At 43.3% G+C, this 18,993-nt stretch overlaps 3 protein-coding genes across 3 annotated transcripts; 1 reads left to right on the plus strand and 2 right to left on the minus strand.

The window, feature by feature from the left end:
- Window positions 1–112: 112 nt before the first annotated feature.
- efs (embryonal Fyn-associated substrate) lies at window positions 113–10,216 on the minus strand. Its single transcript, XM_071458952.1, has 8 exons — window positions 10,085–10,216; window positions 9,384–9,591; window positions 7,235–8,572; window positions 6,915–7,037; window positions 4,956–5,900; window positions 4,635–4,700; window positions 2,751–3,008; window positions 113–2,583 (listed from the first exon to the last, which is right to left on the minus strand). Exons 2-8 carry the CDS (start codon window positions 9,393–9,395, stop codon window positions 2,398–2,400), a joined length of 2,928 nt encoding a protein of 975 aa, XP_071315053.1. The 5' UTR covers window positions 9,396–9,591; window positions 10,085–10,216; the 3' UTR covers window positions 113–2,397.
- A 389-nt stretch (window positions 10,217–10,605) lies between these two features.
- On the plus strand, window positions 10,606–13,410 carry dhrs4 (dehydrogenase/reductase (SDR family) member 4). The gene is made up of 9 exons (XM_071458958.1): window positions 10,606–10,738; window positions 11,039–11,154; window positions 11,443–11,620; window positions 11,871–11,972; window positions 12,181–12,251; window positions 12,365–12,416; window positions 12,676–12,810; window positions 12,905–12,960; window positions 13,064–13,410. Exons 1-9 carry the CDS (start codon window positions 10,727–10,729, stop codon window positions 13,176–13,178), a joined length of 837 nt encoding a protein of 278 aa, XP_071315059.1. The 5' UTR covers window positions 10,606–10,726; the 3' UTR covers window positions 13,179–13,410.
- Window positions 13,411–13,597: 187 nt separating this feature from the next.
- On the minus strand, window positions 13,598–18,627 carry tinf2 (TERF1 (TRF1)-interacting nuclear factor 2). The gene is made up of 10 exons (XM_071458953.1): window positions 18,288–18,627; window positions 17,863–18,065; window positions 17,625–17,729; window positions 16,957–17,052; window positions 16,741–16,851; window positions 16,493–16,616; window positions 15,491–16,391; window positions 14,537–14,592; window positions 14,361–14,440; window positions 13,598–14,103 (listed from the first exon to the last, which is right to left on the minus strand). Exons 1-10 carry the CDS (start codon window positions 18,313–18,315, stop codon window positions 13,984–13,986), a joined length of 1,824 nt encoding a protein of 607 aa, XP_071315054.1. The 5' UTR covers window positions 18,316–18,627; the 3' UTR covers window positions 13,598–13,983.
- Between the last annotated feature and the right edge of the window lie 366 nt (window positions 18,628–18,993).

Raw genomic sequence — 18,993 nt, forward strand, 5'->3', positions numbered from 1 at the left:
CTAAAGTGCGGTCTCTGGAGGATTAAATTATTTTTGTTATATATTTTTTTTTTCTGTAGATACAATAAATAATTTTTACAGACACGTACTGCAATCAATACTCCAAAACACATTTGTTTAATTGCAAAAGTTGTATTTGTGCATTCTGAACAGGAATACAAGACAGACATCAAATGTAGTGTAAAGTAAAGAGGTTTAGGTTCATATTACTGTAGGAGAAAAGTCAAAGATTCATTTCTATACCTCAGCGAATACGGATAAATGACTCATTTCAGTTCACATAGCGCAAAAAAAACTTTCTTGTACAAAAGAAAATACAGACATATCTTTAAACTGTAACTTAAGATGTTTTTCCCAAAAAAAAAACAAAAAAACAAACAAACAACTTTTTGTTCATTGTAAATCACAAAGTAAAATCATCCTGATGAAGGTTGTACATGAAAAAATATAAGCAAGTTAAAGCCATGCAAACTGGAAAGCAAAAAACAATTAAAAAAAAAAAAAAAAGACCATAATAAATATATACCTAAAGCTTACTTGCCGAACATGCTCTCTTCATACGTGTAGTGTTTAGGCAGGGAGGTATTCATTAAGTAATACTTCAAACCTCCACAAGGTGATGCGACTGAAGAGAAAATGTAACAACAGGAGGAAACTACTCCTCAAACAATGATTTAAACTGAGCCACACAACTGAAAAAATGATTATGCAATGCCCTGACGATACTGATTTGGATCCAAAAAAAAAAAAAACTGGAATATCAGATTAAGTAATATGAATTATGATACAGAAGATAGATCCAAAACCTTTATAATCTAACATAGAAGAGCACCCTCCAGGATCACACTGGCCAAGTGTTTACACAGTTAAAATCTGTAGTGCTCAGTGTGACAAACAATATGTTTGTTCAACTTCCAGTCTACCATGTGTTCCATCACTGCTTCATACTGAGCTGTGTGTGTGTGTAGACCGTTGCACCTGATGACCGATATAAATGAAAATAGGCAGATACTAATATAACAGTCAGAGATGGAAAAACAGAAAAGTGTTTTGATGGATTTAAAATGTGAAATTCTCCCTTTTCCAATCAAAAAGTGAGTTATGCTTTGTTTCACAGTTTATACTAGGGCTGGGCCTTATGGTTAAGATCAATATCACAATAATGCTTCCAAAAAAAACCCCAAAATAAAATAAAATAAAATATTGACATACATCTTGTTATGACAAATGTAAAAGCGTGATACTGATGTTCAGTACAGTGAACTGTGTCCCACTTGCTATGCTTTCCAGTAATAATGAATTATGTATATGATATCCAGCCTTAGGTTGCTGACTTGAAACTATCAGAGCAGATGTGAGTAAGCACTGTTGACAAGCATCTTATGGGAATTGAAGATAATAAGCAGCCATAGTCAAAGAAACGTAACCATGCAGATCATAACAGGACATGTGGAGACAGGTTATCTTGGACAACAGGTTTCTTATCCACTGCAAGGCTATCCCGTGACTGTGGGAAAGATCAGGATGAGGCAATTTCTCACCCGAATGTCATTGCTCACACTTAATCCCTGCATCAATTCTTAGATATTATCTCTCTCTGTCAGACAGGACTCAATTTATTCTACATGAGATGTATAAAACTGCACGTAATGTAAAGTATGAGATGTTTCTTTTAAACCTCAGTGGGTGGATTACAAACTGTACCACACCTTATCATTGCTTGCTGGTGGAAATGGGCACAACACAAACACAACACACTTGCACAGGTTATGGATGGAAGTCGGACAAACTTCCTACTCCACACCCTTTTCCATTTCTCCCATATTAAGCCCAAAACACTTGATATGCTGCTTCGACAGATTCAGAATGATAATCACAAAAGGCCTTTCAGGTTTCACAGTAAAAAGTAGGCCAGAACCAGGATGTAAGGCCTCCTTCTGTGCTATTTTTGGAGGGGGGGGGGGGGGGGGGGGCAAATAAATAGAGGAAGGAAGGAAAAAATGGCTATCATGTGAGGGAAAGAAAATACGGCAAACATAATAAAGCAAAGCTCCCAAGACAAGCAGTCCACACAGACACTCAAAGCCGCAGAGGGGCTTCAAATATTCAATAAGTTAACACTCAAAAAGACAAGTGTGCCTGACATCAAAGCACAGAGGTCAGTATATAAACAAAGGCAAACCAACACACAATTGGAGGACAGAACCAGCACAGTCAAAACCCAGCTTAGTAACAGCTGCAGCGAGGCTAAACGCTTGTTTCAAGATTCAACTTCACTTGCTTTCAATCCCATTGTAGTGAAAGGTAACGAAAGAGTCTACCAACAAATAAGGCATCTCAGAGAGAGAAAATATATGTGTAGTGTCAGCAAAGTTTTTACGCGAGTCATATGAAATATCATGAAGATATTTCTGCCAGACGCTGGAGCAGAGTGGAGAAGCCGGCTGCTTGCTGGGAGAGCTCAGCGACACGGTCGACCATCTCCTGGGTGGCTGATACTGACGGATAGCTCTGTGCAGCACCCTTTGTTGCCACCACTACTGCCTTCAAGGCCTGGCAGAGACGCCCCCCCGAGGTTGTGATCTGAAGTAGGGAAAAGAAATAAAAACACAATTATTACACGTTTGACATATGATTTAACAGCCTGTTATTGCAGAGTAAGCTAAAAGTTTTTCCACCTCAGAAAAAACTTTGCTTGCAACATGCAGGATATATCTAAGTAATGCCTTGAAAACAAAGTGTCTAAATACCTTGGCCCGGAGGTCAGCAGAGGTGAGAAGGCGGGAGAGCGTGTCCCCAATAAACACCAGCTTGTGTGCTGTCACAATGAGACTCTTTCCTCTGGCGACAAAGATGCGGGGCGGCTGGTTCCCCTGCACGCTGCTGAAGAGCACATCGATGGCGTCTGCCAGGCAGGAGAGGTGGGCGAAGCTCTGAGATGAGTAGAATGAAAGCAGCTCCGAGTCCTCCAGGGAGAGGGACACTGGCAGAGGAGGGGATGGGGTCAACTGCACGAGAGAAGATGAAAAGGAAAAGTCACACAACTGTCAAAGGAGTTTATAACACAAATTTATTACATTTAGGAGGCAAAGTGGTCTTGTGACATAAAGATTTACACTTTGAAACCATGGAAAAACAGCTGGAAAATCTCCTCAGGGAAAATGAATGAGAACCATTGTCTGATAAAAACACAACAACCACAGATGCAATTCATGCTTTCAGCCATGACATTCAAATTATTCTTAAAAATAAAATGCAAGGATTAGTAGATTAATAGGTCGGTTGTTAAACAAAAGATGCCAAACATTTCCTGCTTCATACATGATAGAGAACTGAATATGTTTATATTTTGGACTGTTGGTTGGACAAAACAAGACATGTGAAGATATCACCTTGGGCTATGGGAAATTACGAGGATTATTTTTCACTGGATCACACAATGAATCAAAAGAGTAATTACAGATAAATCCATAATGAAAATAATCATCAATTGCAGCCCTGCTCTTTAGCAACCATTTATCTAACTACTCAATCTTAAAGCTTCCTTATGTAAAGATACCAGGAGACCTGCAGACTCCTCTGATCAGTGTGCCCAATGGTAAAGTGACTGATAAAGCCTCCAATAAATTAACCTAAGAATGTAGTCTGTGCAAGTTGATATTTGCTACATAACAAAATAAAAGGAACCTGTCTAACTTGAAGGCAGAAAAAACATTAAAAAAAAAAAAACAAGTAGGTGAGTTCTGCTTTGGGAAACAGTTAAAATGTTTGCAGTTCAGTGACCTAAACGCACCAAAACATGAATAAACACTGGAATAGCACCAGCTTTAGCTTCTCACTGATGACTGCAGACAGTGCATAACTGCTGTCTTCTCAATCAGACTGGCAGAGTCTTATGCTGAACTATAAGTCAGTAAAAGTCAGACGCGCACACACTCACTCGTACGGTACATCAGCAAGTGGCACTGTTGAACAAGTGACTGTGCTTTTCTGTCACCTATTGTCCTGCAGCCTCCATTCAATGTAAGGCAATATTGTCAAGATTTACAAGTGACCTCTTGTTGATCGTCTGTGGTGTAACCAATGAATCAAACAAGGAGTAGAAGAAAATGACATGACCTCAGTGTCCAGCAACAGTGGACAGAAGTGACTTAAGAGATAACATAAGACAACACGTGATTGTAACTTTGCTTATGTATGTTGTTACACGTCTCCAGCTGCGGGCTTTGATGTTGGAATCCGAGAAAAACACATCGTCCACATGATGAAGAACGAGTGCACAGAAGAACGAGTGTACAGATTCATAAGTCAGACATCCATAGAGGGAGATCTGACATAAACTAAGGTGACGCTGGGTAAAGATGGCGAGTATAGTGACGAGTAAAGATGGGTTTAGACCACATCATGAGCCGAAGAGGTGCTGCAGGCTGGATTAATGAGTCACACTGCTCATTAGTAAACAGAGTGCACTGTGAACACAGTGAATCAATGACTTATCTGTGCAGACTTGCTGTGAGTGTTTCTGTACCACAAATAATTTGAATAAAAAAAAAAAAAAAAAAGACGCCTTAGACAGTAGGAGCACAGGCTTATGCACACATATGTGGAGGTAAAATACAGAGGAAAAGACTCACCCTTGGCTCAGCAGTGATAGTTTGTCCGTTCTCAGCCAGAGCATCAGGAGGTGGCTCCGGTTTACCCTGGTGTGGGAAAGAGAGAACAGTCACACATGTATACAGACAGTCCATGTTTGATTGTACAACCAGAAATCTACACACGCGCTTAGACCAGGAACGGTTACAGGAAAGTACAGATGTGTTGAAGCATAAAAAAATATATCAGAATGAAAGTAACAGAAAAGAATGAAAGGTACATATAAAAAAAATCTGAAGTTAATGACAATTTTAAAATCAGATGTTGAAGAGCATTGATTTAATTTCATCGTGAAAACTGACCTGCAGCTTGACATATCCAACACTGTCTCCTGTGGGTACTGGGGTAGGGATGGGAGTCAAGCCGATCCCAGCATACTCATTACTGGGATCATCTTCTCCGTTAACAGGGCCCACTGTGAGAGTAACAGTTGATGGAGCAGGGGGCAGGGGGAAGGCAGGCTGAGGGGTCGGGGGCAGGGGCCTCTCCTGGATCCAGCTACCTTTACGGGAGCCCATGCCACCTCCAGATGATTTCCCATCAGGCACTGGGAGCGCAGGTAATGGCCTGCGGGACAGGGATTCTTGGGAAGGCAGACGGGGTCGGCCCTGAGCCTGCAAAAGGAGGGCGCTTTCTTCAAGGGACCGCTGGACCAGTGACAGGAGCCCCTCAGATGGAGGAGCGTTGCCAATAGCGGATAACGCGGGAAGCAGGTCTGACAGACGAGCCCAAGCCTGCTGAAGAGGCGGCGGAGGATCACCAGAATGACTGGCTTTCCAGGTGGACAGGATTTCAGCCAATGAGGTGGCCAGGTCTCGCGATGACAGAGTAGAGGCCGAGCAGGAGGCTGTGCTGAGCACCGAGTGGACAAGGCTGGAGAGCGAGGCTCGCCACTGAACATCACCTGAACCGTTACTAGAGACAGAGAGGCGGCGAGTGGAGGTGGAGGAGGACGAGGAAGAGTGAGGGAGGACTTCAATGGTCAGAGCAGGCATGTCATAGATGCCACAGTCGGGCTCAGAGGAGTCTCGTTTATGATCTCCACCGCTGGCTCGTTTCTCCGGTCCAGGGACACAATAGACTTGTCCAACCTGCACAACATCCTCACCAGAGAGGCTGGTGGTGGACTCTCCTGGCCCCAGAGGCACGCCTGGAAGTGTGGGGACACTGTATACTTCGTCATCAACTTCATCAGGCTGGACGTCTGATGTCGACACATTAAGAGCGATGGTGGGGACATCATAGACCTACAGTGGAGGGACAAGGACACAAAGATTCACAATGAGGTCTCTGTGCAAATGATTGAAAAATGATGCATTTCAGGCCAACTTCATATAAAATACTGCAGATACAGAGTTTGTAACAACAAAACAACACAATGTGAGTTTAGAAGACATCTTATTATATTATTATAATTATACATGTGGCATGTATACTGGGTCATCTACATTTACTGTCTCAGACCGAAAGTAAAAAACTGCCAGAAACCTGTAAGCAGATGTAAGAGTCACTGAGCACCAGTGGGGGAGACACATTTGGGACTTTCTACATCAAAGTGTAAAAGCAGCGAGTCTGCAGTCCACATACAGTAATTGCAGGCAAAGAGGGGAAAAAATTACCCAGCAACTGGCAGACATGTTCAAGTAACATTAAAGGGGAGACCGCTGGGGGTTAGGGTAGTGGTGGTGTGGCCTTGGCATGGCCCTGACAGATGGGTGTGCCTGGGAGAAAATAGAAGCAGCATTTGGACTGGATAGACAGGCTCCCACAGCAGACTGAGACAGGTGTGGCCTCTCCTTAAAGGGGGGCAGGGAGACACACTAATAGTGGAATGTGAGAAGAAACGGTGACAGGGGATTTGATAGTCATGTCTTGCTGGTGAACGCGTCACTTGTACAGACATGAATTCAACACACCAGTTTGCCACAGTTCCCAGCTGTTTCCTGGGAAATGAATTACTATTCACTGTGAAAAATAAAATGCATTTAAAAAGCCCTTTTGATGACAACTGGATATTAATCATGGTCAAGCTTGACCTGAGAAGATCGCAACAAAACGAAGACCGAATGAAATGTTTCCTACTGTAAGGAAACATATACATACAGAACTTAATGTCATTTTAGATGCTGTTTGTGAGTTTGTCCTTCCTGAGCAGTGCAAGTATCCATTTAAGTCACTGGAGTTGGACAAGATAGATCTGAAAACACATGGGACTATCCGTTGCCCAACATGGAATGCAAAGTAACTAGAGTTATCTTTACCTCTGTCTCAGAGTCGGCTTGTGGTGGGAGACTGCGAGGGGTGTCATAGATGCCATCATCACCCCCACCGAGGGCAGATGGGACTGGACGCTGCCACCTGCCACTGGGAGGAGTATCATACACCTACCAAGGCAACAAAACCACAATTATGATTGCAAGCCCTGCTCAACCAGAAGTTGTCATAACATGCTGATGAAACATGTAAATCCACTCAATATATATGAATCTTCTAAAAAACAAAAGGATAAACTTATAAGATTAGACTTTTCTTGGCAGAACAACTGTTTAACAGTGTGGAAAGTGAAGTAGCCATCACATACCTGGTCATCCACTGGATCCGAGTAATCCTGGCTTTCTCCTTTTTTGTTGTGCACATTTCTGCTTTTCACAAGCCCATTATTGATCCTTTCATCCTTAGTTTCCTTCTGTTTGTCCTCTTCTTGCTGCGGCCCTGCAGACGTGGTCTGAGCAGTAGGTTTGGGGACAGAGTTAGAATCAACTGATGTTGGGGCTGCTTGCGGTGCATCTTTCCTGGTGACTCCCCTCACTGGTGGTGCTGGTGGAGGAGGTTTGCGGGCAAAATTTGGTGATCCAGGAACCCTGACCTGACCTGCTCTGACCAGCAAAGGGGATCCCCGGTGACAGGCCACGCCAGGTTTGCCCCTGGTGGCAGCAGGGTTGGGTGAAACTCCCTTGAGCAAAGGTCTGGGAGATGCTTGAGCAGAGGATAACTGAGATGGGTGCTGGTGGGCCAAAACTGTGGCTGAAGTCCTGTGAAGGCTTGCTCCCACTGGGGTGGGTGTTTGATACATCCCAGGTGTGTCATGGCTCATTTTGGACTGGGGGGTACCAGGCGATCCACTAACTACAGAGGGGCCATTAGAGCAGACAGCAGTAGCCACAGCTCCTCCTGTTGGGGACTGGTAAACATCGTCACCTGCAAGTGGTGTACCTTTAGGTACCAAGTAACAGTCATCTGAGTGTCCTGCTGTTAGTGTTTCTCTAGGGACTAAATATGTAGTGTCCTCTGGCTCATCAGCCGCTCTTGGCACTCCACTAGGAGAGAGGTACACAGACTCTGAAGCCATGAGAGCTCCAGGCTGCCTGGCATGCTGAGCCCCTGAAGGTATGGGACTTACTGGAGTCTGATATAGTGTTCCTGTCATTTCTGTGCCACGTCCTCTCAGAGAGGGCGAGCGTGGACGCCCCGCCACCCCAATATCCCAGTCAGGTCTAGGCCGGGTGCCAGAGCTGGAGTGGGAGCGTGGACGCCCACCCTCGACTCTGCGGAGCTCCCCCGGCCTTGAGGCAGCTCCTGCTCCCCGTCCCTCACCCACACCTGGTGGGGAACGATACACTCCATCTATGTCTTCTGCACTGCTGCTGACAGAAGAGCGAGCCAGCGCGGGACCAGGCGACAGGTAAACAGAGTCCTCACTGGGGCCACGACGGAGGTCTGAGCCTGGGGGTGGGGCGGTCTGCAGGAGACGAAGGCGGTTGGCAGGGGCAATGCCCTGTTTCCCATGCAGAGAGCAGAGCCACCAACCCGGCCCACCGCTCTGCTCCTGCTCAAGAACCATCAGGATGTCACCTTTCCGGAAAGCCAGCTCCTCTGGGCTCTCTGCTGTGTTGTCAAACAGTGCCTTTGCCAATACGGTCTGAGAGGGAGGAGGAGACAAGAGTAGAACTCATGAACACAGACCCACCCATTCAGTAATTGACACACACACACAGCAAATAGCCATATGAAAGTAGGTTTTAATCAACAGCCTAAATTCAGACAAGCTAGTGTCTCACATCTGCACACCACAAACAAACAAGTACATTGACATGGCAGTGCTAAGTAAGGGGTATAAAAAGGTTGATTGTTTAGAGCTGTTGAATGGAGAGTGAATAGGAGTGAATTGGGAAGATCTCGTAAAATGTCTGTATGAGAGACAGAGGACAGGAAGAGGATGGGTGAACAAAAAAGATGGAAAATGCAAAAGCCAGAATCATGACTAACTTAAAATTCACAGCTGTGTCGGTAATCAGGAAACAGGGAGAAAAAGGAGCACAGTCAGGGAGGATCAATGATCAAATGGACAAGAGCTTAATGGTAATGAGGGAGATGAGAGGGAGGGGGAGGGGATGAGAGGCACATCTGTCCCTTGCTGTTTAGGGTTTAATTGCCAACCCAAAGCCAGAGAGTCAAGACCCCTTTCATTTTCTAAACCAACCCCCTGGGGACAACCAGGCTCAGTTCAGCCATGTGGGACCCCCTTAAAACAGTAATGGAGGCAATGAGTGTCCAGATAAAATATCTAGATATGGTGACATCATATAAGAAATAAAAACATGCCATACAAATCATCATTATTGTTACTGTTTTGGTCCAATTTAATTTTGATCCCATTTGTCCATCTTTGTGATCACATTACAAGCATTCATGCAAATCTACACAAACAAAGAAACAAACACTGTACTCACGGAGACAGACATTGTGGATAGATTATCAGTTAAGTCTCAGAGAAACTATAACTCAAGCGTCCGGATCGGTCAGGCTCATCCATCTAGATCAGCAGTGGTTCTCATGGATATGCCGGTCGCCACAGAGAACCACTGCCGAGGCACAGCTGCATCTGGGGGGGACACATCTCAGAGTCCGGGTGCCTCGTCGTCCGCCTTCATAAGGGTCCTGCAATCCACGCAGAAACGCTTTTTCACGACTCATTTATAACACATACAAGACACACGTGAAACGAAAGGTAGGCAGGCAGCGGCGACACCTGTCTATCCTCTCCACGCCCATGAACGTTACGTTAAACGCAGCCCGTTCAGAGAAAACTAACGTTAGCTTAACATCACAGATAAACGGGTGGCGTTGCACTCGTTATCTAAAATATCGTGTACGGTTGAGCACTTAACCACCGCGTAACCACATTAAATGATAATTAATTTAAAAAGTAACTAGCTATAATACCATTAGATGTGTTGCCGCGGCCTAGCTACTAGTGCTAGCTTGGTAGCGCTGGTGTTAGCTATGTTACCGCTGGTTATCGCCTTCGCCTTTCGCTGCTACGCTAACATTCAGTTCAAAACAACAATGGCACCGCCGGGCAAACCCGCTAAAGACGAGTCGTTTACAAGCCAACGTCAGAACCCAAAGCAGTAGTTTATAAAATAATTACCTTCCCTTTTTCTTATCGCCGATAAACTTACAGTCTACGATACGTAAAAAAAAAAAAAAATCACTTCTTTTCAGGCGTGAAAATCTGTGGCCATCGCCGTTCAATCATCTTCGGCGATGACAACAAAATGAGCCCCGCCTCCTCGGGAGTTTACGCTGTTCGCTAATCTACAAGCGCACAGTGAGCGTCAGCGCCGGGCGTTAGACCAATCCAGCACCTGTGAGATCGCACAGCCAGCCGCAGCGCGGAGTACAGCTGTTGTGTGATTGGCTGGTTTTTGTTTTTTTTGTTTTTTTTGGGTTGCGTTTATGGACAGTGGAATTTTGTGTTAAATCAGATAACTAACCTCTGAAAAACACATGTACCCCGCACTATTACTATCATTGATCGTTTTAGCAAATTTTGCAATTATCTTAACAAATTATATGAGTATTTTAACTGACATGGGGGTTACATTGAATCAAATAACCACTAAATATGAGTGACTGCTTGCTGGAGGCTTTTATTTTGACAGTGGGACTTCTACCCGGAAAATACTGACTGTACCGACACATAAATAGTCGGTAGTCCAAGGTCCTGGCATTATACATTGAGAGTATTTTAACAAGTCCTTCCTCTGTACAACCTCCTGTTCAATTTTGCATGAACTGCAGGGTGAGAAAATGCTCCTGATCACTTTTGCACAATTGTACTATACATGGTAGCCCACTACGTTAAAGCATAAACTTGAACTGAGTTGTCTGACTATGCCTTTGTAAATGCCAATCAAGTATTTTTTTTTTTATCATTACTGTTGCGTCACCACTAATCAATAAGTGAGATATTAGTTTAAGAGACAGATGAAAAGTGTTTTCCCGACTTCATACTCTTTATTTATCATATCACTCAGCTGCCATAGCTCAGGTGACCTCTACCCTAGTTATCCATTGTCTTCATCGACTACTCTGTCCACAGGTGATGTTGAGAAGTGCTTTCAGGTGCCTTAGGACCAACCCTGTTGCTGGGCAAAGAAGTATGTCTCAAAGTAGTCTTGCTGGAAAGGTAGCCATAGTCACTGCCTCCACAGATGGGTAAGAATCAGTATTATTGACCCCTTTGCTGCCCATTTTCCCATTAAAATACACCAAACAGTAACCAATGAAGTGTCTTGGGCAATTGCCTTTCTGATGACCTGACAATTTGTGATATGTAATCTATACCTTTGCAAAATCTTGACATTGCGCAACAGATTTGAAGGGATCTCAAAGCCTTGTAGTTGCATATCATTTAAAACAGTACATTCACGATAGTAATAATAATTGCCACGGCCTTAATCTAATTCAGAGATCCTGTCTGGGTTCTCTTCTCTGTCTCCCCAGAATTGGTCTGGCTGCAGCTCAGGCTCTGGGAAAGAGGGGAGCCCATGTGGTGGTGAGCAGCCGGCGGCAGGCCAATGTGGACAAGGCAGTGGCATTGCTGCAAAGCCAGAGCATCCAAGTGACTGGGACCACCTGTAATGTTGGCAACGGTGAAGACAGAGAAAAACTGGTTCAAATGGTGAGTCCCATCCTCAGGGATACATCTGAGGAGTCATCAGGGGCATGAAGGAAGCCTCTGGGAGTCCTTCCATAAAGAGCAAATATAGGCTAGTGGACCATATATAGCTGTATGTGGTTTTATTTGTTCTGTTTTAATTTTTATCGACAACATGTTTGGGCCTCGTGGCTGAAATACCCATAATTATGATGCTCTCTGTGATTCTTTTTACTCTAACATCATCAACAATCTCGCTCTGTGTTTTAAATAGACTCTGGAGAAGTGTGGGGGAGTGGACATCCTGGTATCCAACGCAGCAGTCAACCCTTTCTTTGGAAACATCATGGACTCCACAGAGGATGTCTGGGACAAGGTACACAGCACAAATGAGGCTCCAGGACTCGTTGGAAAAAAGTCCGAGAAATCAAAATAATTATTTATTATTTATAAATAATATTATATTTATTTCATGAGTCTGTGGCTTCTGTCTTTGAACAAAAATTCTTCTGCCTCCTTTTGTTCATTTTAATATTTCCCCATTTATGGGATCATGTATTTAACCATGTTATTTTTACTTCTAGATCCTGTCTGTAAATGTGAAATCAGCCTTCCTCATGACCAAGCTGGTGGTGCCTCACATGGAGAAGAGAGGGTGCGTGACAAAAGATTACACAGCTTAATGTGACTGGCAAGAGCCAAACAATAAAGATTATAAAACTGTATTTTAATTTCAAATGCTTTGAACTGTTTGCATTTTTCCTTTAGAGGGGGAAATGTAGTGTTTGTGTCATCAGTGGCTGGATACCAACCAATGCAGGTCAGTGAGAGTAAAAGAAGAACATTAATGCGAACAGATTTATATCAAGATAAACAGGAGCAGGGTTCAAGGTTCTCACCATTGCACCCAACTTCTGTCAAACAAGTCTTTTTCCTTTGACACATAATGTACAATGACATGTATTATATAGATTCACGGATTTATCACATTGCTAGAACGCCAGGCTGCTTTGAAGGTAGGAGGACACCATGTGTTTTTATGATTATGTTTTTATTCTATCCGGTCTCTGCTCCTGCAGGCTTTGGGTCCTTACAGTGTTAGTAAGACAGCCCTGTTGGGTCTGACCCGGGCACTGGCCCCTGAGCTGGCTCAGAGTAACATAAGAGTCAATTGTGTGGCCCCTGGAGTTATTAAAACCCGCTTCAGCTCTGCGGTGAGGAGAAAAACACACATTCCTACACTCTAATCCTGTTTTCTTTGATAATTTGATGAATGTCTCTGTAATTTTTTACTCTGTTCTGTCCCAGTTATGGAAAAATGAAGACATCGTGGATGAGTTCAAAAAGCAGCTCAGCATTAAAAGGCACAGTTCATATTCACATTTTCACTAATATCCTGTACTTTGCATAATATGTGAATAATTTATAAGAACAATATTTCATCTTTTCCTTTGTCTCCCCCTTCAGAATTGGAGAGCCAGAGGAAATTGGAGGAGTGATCGCCTTCCTGTGCTCCGAGGAGGCTTCCTACATCACAGGAGAAACCATCACAGTGACTGGAGGGATGAGCTGTCGACTCTGAGCCTCCGCTGGCAACAAGACTAATTTGTACTTAATTGTGTAGATTCATTTTGGCTGTATTTTGGTTACCTCCACTATTGCTCTGAAGTGTTGGCACAGCTCAGTCATAAGGCAAGCTGTTTATAAAAACACAATATACATCAACCAGTCACGGAAGATTATGGATTACTGTCCCTGTGATACATAACATTCTGTTAAACAGATTTCTAATAAAGATATGAAAGTCTACACAATGTGCTTTTTCTAAATAACACCATAGATCAGGCAATTTATCTTTTCATACATATACAACTGACGAAACTAGTAATGCAAGGATTTATAAAACCGTTGGGGAAGTTCTCAAGTCATTATCTGGGTGGTTTACCGATGTGACCCAATGACACTTAAATAGTGAATGAAATGCAAAATAAAACACAATGATGCAACACAAAACGACTTTATTAACTGAATGTATTACAGGTTTAAAATGTTTATAAAAAGTACTTATTTACACTTAACAGACATAATAGATATTGTGTGATCATTATTTACAAAAACTATACAGTAACATTTTAAAATAAAGTTTTATTTGCACGATATTGTCCATAATCATAATGCCAGTTGAAATCAGCCTGATTCGGCTACAGACACAACATAAAACAAGAGAAAGAGAGATAACCAACAACCAACGTCCCGTCAGCCACAGTGGCTGGTGGATTTAAAATAGTTTTTGCTTTTCAGTCAACGCACCGTAGCTGGTGGAAAAATACAGCTTTGCTGCAGAGTCGTCTGGTATTTACTAAATGTGGCAGTGAGAATCCATGTCATCATCTGCGTTTACTGCCAGCAAACAACAAGTCCCGCCGCGTCATCCCGGGTTTCCAGAACTCCCTCAGTGTGGGAACATATGTGCCGTGTTTGGTCTTGTAGTAGCGCTTCATGAACAGCTGGTGGAGACAGTCAGTTAGAAAACACATGACTGAAATATTAGTACAACTGTAACAGGACGAAATTATTTACTGTACTGAAGACTTTTCAATGACTTGCTAGATGTCAAAGGCTTCAAGACCTCAAGGACGCAATATGACATTTGTTTGAAACTACATATCATACTGCTAATAATAATAATCCTTTTTATGAGCTTGCTAAGAAGTGTTGGCCTGTCCTCCTAAGATGGGACACATTTACAAGAATTTTCACATACCCTGCCTTTAAAGTTCTTCGTCGCCTCATCCTCAGAATCAGCGACATAGTCTTCACCGTCTCCAGGAAGGGCCAACATCTCTACACATGAAAGTAAACACAGTTGAACTAAAACCTGTGCAGGTGATTTTTCGTTCCTTTTTTAAATTCTGTTTTAATTCCGCTTTGTTATATCACCTGCATTATTCCGTAGTTGGGGAGAGCTGCTTACACTCGGTAATACAGGATGATTTCTGTCAAGTAGAAACAACATAATTAAACAACATTAATTAAACCACAACCAGTCATAGTTTCAAGGCTGGTAAATGGTGAATGGAAAAAGACAAATTTGTTCACTAAGCTGCTATTGATCTGCTTTACCATGAGTTTATAATGCAAGTCTGAGGACAGCTTTCTGTCTATGGGACCTGCAATTGTAAAAGGATTATAGTGTACATACATATTCAAATCACTGATGCTATCTCACACAAGGAACAAATGAAACCACAAATACTGAACTAAATCAGTTGTCTTGGTGTATCTGTATTGTCTACAGTGCAGAGTAAAGTGCCCTCAACTAACTGAACTTCCCCCATTTGTTTTATACGACTGTTTGTGTTGTATGTCCCACTATCTTCTTGCAAGGTCAACTCCAAATGTCGGATTTAGACGGATTTTGAAACTTGAAACATCAGCAGACCAGAATATCCATTCATATGCATAATTTAATCAAATTATTATTTACAGGAACCCAAAGAGATGAAGAAAAGCTGGTTAACAAAATCCAGCAGGAGGGGTTTTTAAGCTAGAGGCTGAGCACACATTCCAGATACCAAAATAAATCCGGCCCAGACTTGGGCCACATGCTTGTTTTCTTCTGGCCCAGTACACACCCGGTTCCACGGCCCAAATCTGGCCTATATACAGTATGATTGTCAGATGGTACTTCCACATCTGGACCGATTCTGGTGGACACACAGAAAATCTTCCGGCTGTCAGTCAGTACCGGAGGATAACAGCTGGCCAAGAATATGGGCCAGACTCGGGCCGAGGACCCAGGTGTATGTTGGGCCAGAGGTTTCATTTTGCTATTTGGGATATAAATACACACTTGACATAATGATAAGGCAAACTTTGCACCATGTCTCTTACTCTTTATCATCCAAGCCACAAATGTCTGAGTCAGGCTTTTGAAGTTTGAAGATGCTCGTGCTCTTGCGTGTTGGTGTTTTGACTGGGGTCTTCCTCCTTTGAGTCTGCCGTTCTTTATATATGGATTTTCCTCCTCTACCAGTGGTGTTAGCACTAGCGGAAGCCACTGACAGTTTATTGATAAGAACTCTGGGTTGGCAGCTCAGACAAGACACATAAATGGAGCAGAGGGATGGATCATCAGGCAGGTGGAGCGTTTTAACACCCAGCTGGGTCATACAGGTTACTAGATCTACTCTGTTAGACTCCTTGTCTCTTACGCTTTCATCTTCTTCGCTCTCATTTGTTCTCTGGTCACCTCTACCCTGCCTGACCTTGCTTATCCTCTTTTTCCCAGATCTGGGTATGCCTAACACATTTTCCTCCTCCTCCTCCTCCTCCTCCTCCTCCTCCTCCTCCTCCTCCTCCTCCTCCTCCAATTCACTTTGTCTGTTGTCAGGTTGCTTGCGTTTCACTCCTCTGCTTCTTTTTGAGCCGTTCCTCTCCTCCTCCAGCTGTTCTTTGCCCATTTTCACCCCATCATCACTGGTTTTCTGTCTATGTTTAACCGCAGTGAATTTCAGTTTCTCTTTTGGATCCGAGTTCTTGTTTGTTGCATCTTTTGAGGTGGCTGGCTCGTCACCTCTCTGTGCCTTTTTCCTGGCAGAGATCATGACTGGCACATTTTCGTTAGATATTAGTCCGATAACAGGCGTAATGACTGGTGTTTTGTCTCTTGTGCCGCTGGACTGGTCCACCGCAGATGTCTTGGCTCCTGTTGGTGGATTTGAGGGTACTCTTCCAGACGGTGGCAGAGAAAGTGAATCCAGGATGGAGTCTCCCATGTTTGGAGGGAGGGATGCTGTAAAAAGCAAACAACACAATGGGTAATTGGAAATGAAGAGGAATCTGAAACCACAAGTGTTGCTGTCACAGTGGTCTTTGTGAAAAGTTTTCTCTAACCTGCTAATTCGAGATGACCAAGACAGGTTTGATGCTGAAGCAAAATGTTAAGGAGCTGGGGCTGGGTGGCTGACCGCGCACACTCCTCCAGGACAGGGGGGGTATCACTGAGCCATGACACAGTCTGGAGGCAAATTATTAGATATAACAGTTAGTTCTAAATCAAGCTTTCTGCCTTCTGCTTTTACTTTCTGCAGCTAGAACTTATTTATATGAAAAGAGAATATGCTCTCAGACATGCTCACTACCTGAGCGAGGTTGGGAACTGGGAGCAACTGGTCCAGTCGAATCAAAAACTCCCACAGCAGCTTCTCCAGTTCCTCATCAAACTTTGGACCATAATCCACGGGAAACTCCTCCTGTCAGAGGAAAGATTGAGAGTTGTTGGCTCTTACATCCCTGCGTACATCACCTGAGAACATAAAATTATTTAAAAAGTAAGACTTTGGAGGAGAGGAACTCACCTTGAAGAACTGTTCTCTCTCTGCTGGGTCTGTTAGCAGAACTTGAATTAATGAATGGAAACTTTCGACTGTTCTCTGAATTTTTACATCCTTCCTCTAGGAGACAAAAGAGCAAAAATTACACCATGCATCATACAAATGTCAAGAACATTTGCGTTAGCCTTATAACCAATCAGGCAATCATTTGGAACCCCTACAAATATTCCAACAGTATATATAAGTGGTAAAGCAGAAAGATAATATAACTGCATAACATCCACATTGTGACTTGGTAATGACATGATACTGTCATGGATTTTGATTATTGTAATGTCATAATACATCTTAAATTGTAAACATTATTTACATTACAGTTCAGATATGGAATATCCTGACCTTAAATGGATGTTTTGAGTGAATGGGTTTCAGTCTGATTAACCATAATATGCAAAACACATTACTACTGATTAACCCTGTCCCTTAGTTTAAATACTCTATTGCCCATTGTCGTGTCATCATAAATATCATGATGTTTAATTCTCAATCATTTGTTCTAACAAAGAGTGGAAAATAATCCATGAAATTCTGTGATGGAGTCTTTGTTTGTAATAAAAGCCTACAAACTGTTTACAGTGACGAAAATAGCAAAGCAGTTTGTTGTGACATTCTGAGCATTAAAGATAATTTACCACAGTAGAAGCTGAGGAGGATGAAGGTGCTGGAGCACGGATCCTTTTCAGGTGAGGTTCAATCACCTTAACATTAGGTTGTGTAAAGCACAGCTCCAAGATCAGCTGTAAAGAAGGTGGAGGACGATGAATCATGCACTACATATACACGCCAAGCCAGGAAGATGGTGCTGAATCATAGAGAATCATGGGAGTCATACATTTAAAAGGCTGATTTCTCTACTCCTGCAAGACTCACCCGGCCTCTCAGCCCCAGTGCCAGCTTGCCCTGATGTCTCACGGTGAGCAGCCCGGGGACAGACTCGCAGGCAGATGTCACAAATTCCTCCACAACCCCATACTGCATCACATCCCTCTTCTTCAGCACTTTCCAGAGAGCCGCAGACACCAGACGCACAGGCGGGGCCAGGAGCTGAAGTGCAGCAAAGGGAAGGCTGACATCTGTGCGGGGGGCAAAACACAGGTTACTGGGTGCATTCATAGCATCTAGTCCACCTAACTGAATCATGCAGGGTTGAAATAGTTTGCTGGGCTCCATGGATTGACGCTGTCTGTGATGCTAATGCAGGAGTCTGCCAGCAGCTGTCACACACAATGACTGGTCCAACGTTACCCCGCCGTGTCATGCCCCAGTTTTAACGTAGCTATTAACTTGACCCTTACCAGGTTCCTTCGTTTTTCGTTCGGCCATTCCGCTGAACCAGTCCCACCAGCGAAGCCGGGGAGGTTAAACGACCAAAAGTCGACGTTGAGAAACAAAACGTTAGCTTAGCAACTTAAGCAAACTGCTCCCAGAGTCAGCAGTTCACCCAAGTTGTTCATGAAATGCTGCTCATGTGATGTTTACTAACTCTGCTGCTCACTGGGGTTACCTATCTACACGAAGGTTTCACCGCTGTTGTTGTTGTCGTTGTTGTTGTTGTTTTTCACCCGCGAAAAACAAAGATAGAAAGGCTCCAGCTGAAAGCCCTGCTTCTCATCCTCCCGCCTTCACGGGAACCATGGCAGCCGCTCGATTCTTCACTCTGGGTGTGCCGGATTGGCGGAGCTTCGGGGTGGTGAATAAAACACATCCGTTCAAACGAGGAAACTCCGTCCACACGGGCGATGTTTTGATTTAAACAAGCGCACCCAATGTCTCTCCCCGGATATGACGTGCGTCACCGGCCAGCCGTTGAACTCCAAAGTTTACGTCTCTTTTATTTGTTTATTTGGTTATTTTTCATTTATAAAAATTGTATAAAAAGAAAATAAAATGTTTTAAGAAGCAAGTAGGTATTATGAAGAACGCCAAAGCATTTTACGGAGTTTTTGAAAATGAAATATTTACAAAAAACAAACTATTTTATTTATATAGTATATTTGTATA

This window comes from Trachinotus anak, unplaced genomic scaffold (assembly GCF_046630095.1).
Source record: "Trachinotus anak isolate AG129_WGS33_773 ecotype Australia unplaced genomic scaffold, CSIRO_AGI_Tana_v1 ptg000023l, whole genome shotgun sequence".
Classification (NCBI taxonomy): Eukaryota; Metazoa; Chordata; class Actinopteri; order Carangiformes; family Carangidae; genus Trachinotus; species Trachinotus anak.

Coding starts and splice junctions, on each gene's coding strand:
- efs (XM_071458952.1), bottom strand. Junction 7,038..7,234: donor CGGATCCAGTGGATGACCAG/GTATGTGATGGC, acceptor TTGCCTTGGTAG/GTGTATGATACTCCTCCCAG. Junction 2,584..2,750: donor CTGCTGACCTCCGGGCCAAG/GTATTTAGACAC, acceptor TCCCTACTTCAG/ATCACAACCTCGGGGGGGCG.
- dhrs4 (XM_071458958.1), top strand. Junction 12,252..12,364: donor CCTCACATGGAGAAGAGAGG/GTGCGTGACAAA, acceptor TTTTTCCTTTAG/AGGGGGAAATGTAGTGTTTG. Junction 12,961..13,063: donor AAGCAGCTCAGCATTAAAAG/GCACAGTTCATA, acceptor CTCCCCCTTCAG/AATTGGAGAGCCAGAGGAAA.
- tinf2 (XM_071458953.1), bottom strand. CDS start 18,315: ATGGCCGAACGAAAAACGAAGGAACCTG. Junction 17,730..17,862: donor CACTGGGGCTGAGAGGCCGG/GTGAGTCTTGCA, acceptor CCTTCTTTACAG/CTGATCTTGGAGCTGTGCTT. Junction 14,441..14,536: donor CCAACTACGGAATAATGCAG/GTGATATAACAA, acceptor TTTCATGTGTAG/AGATGTTGGCCCTTCCTGGA.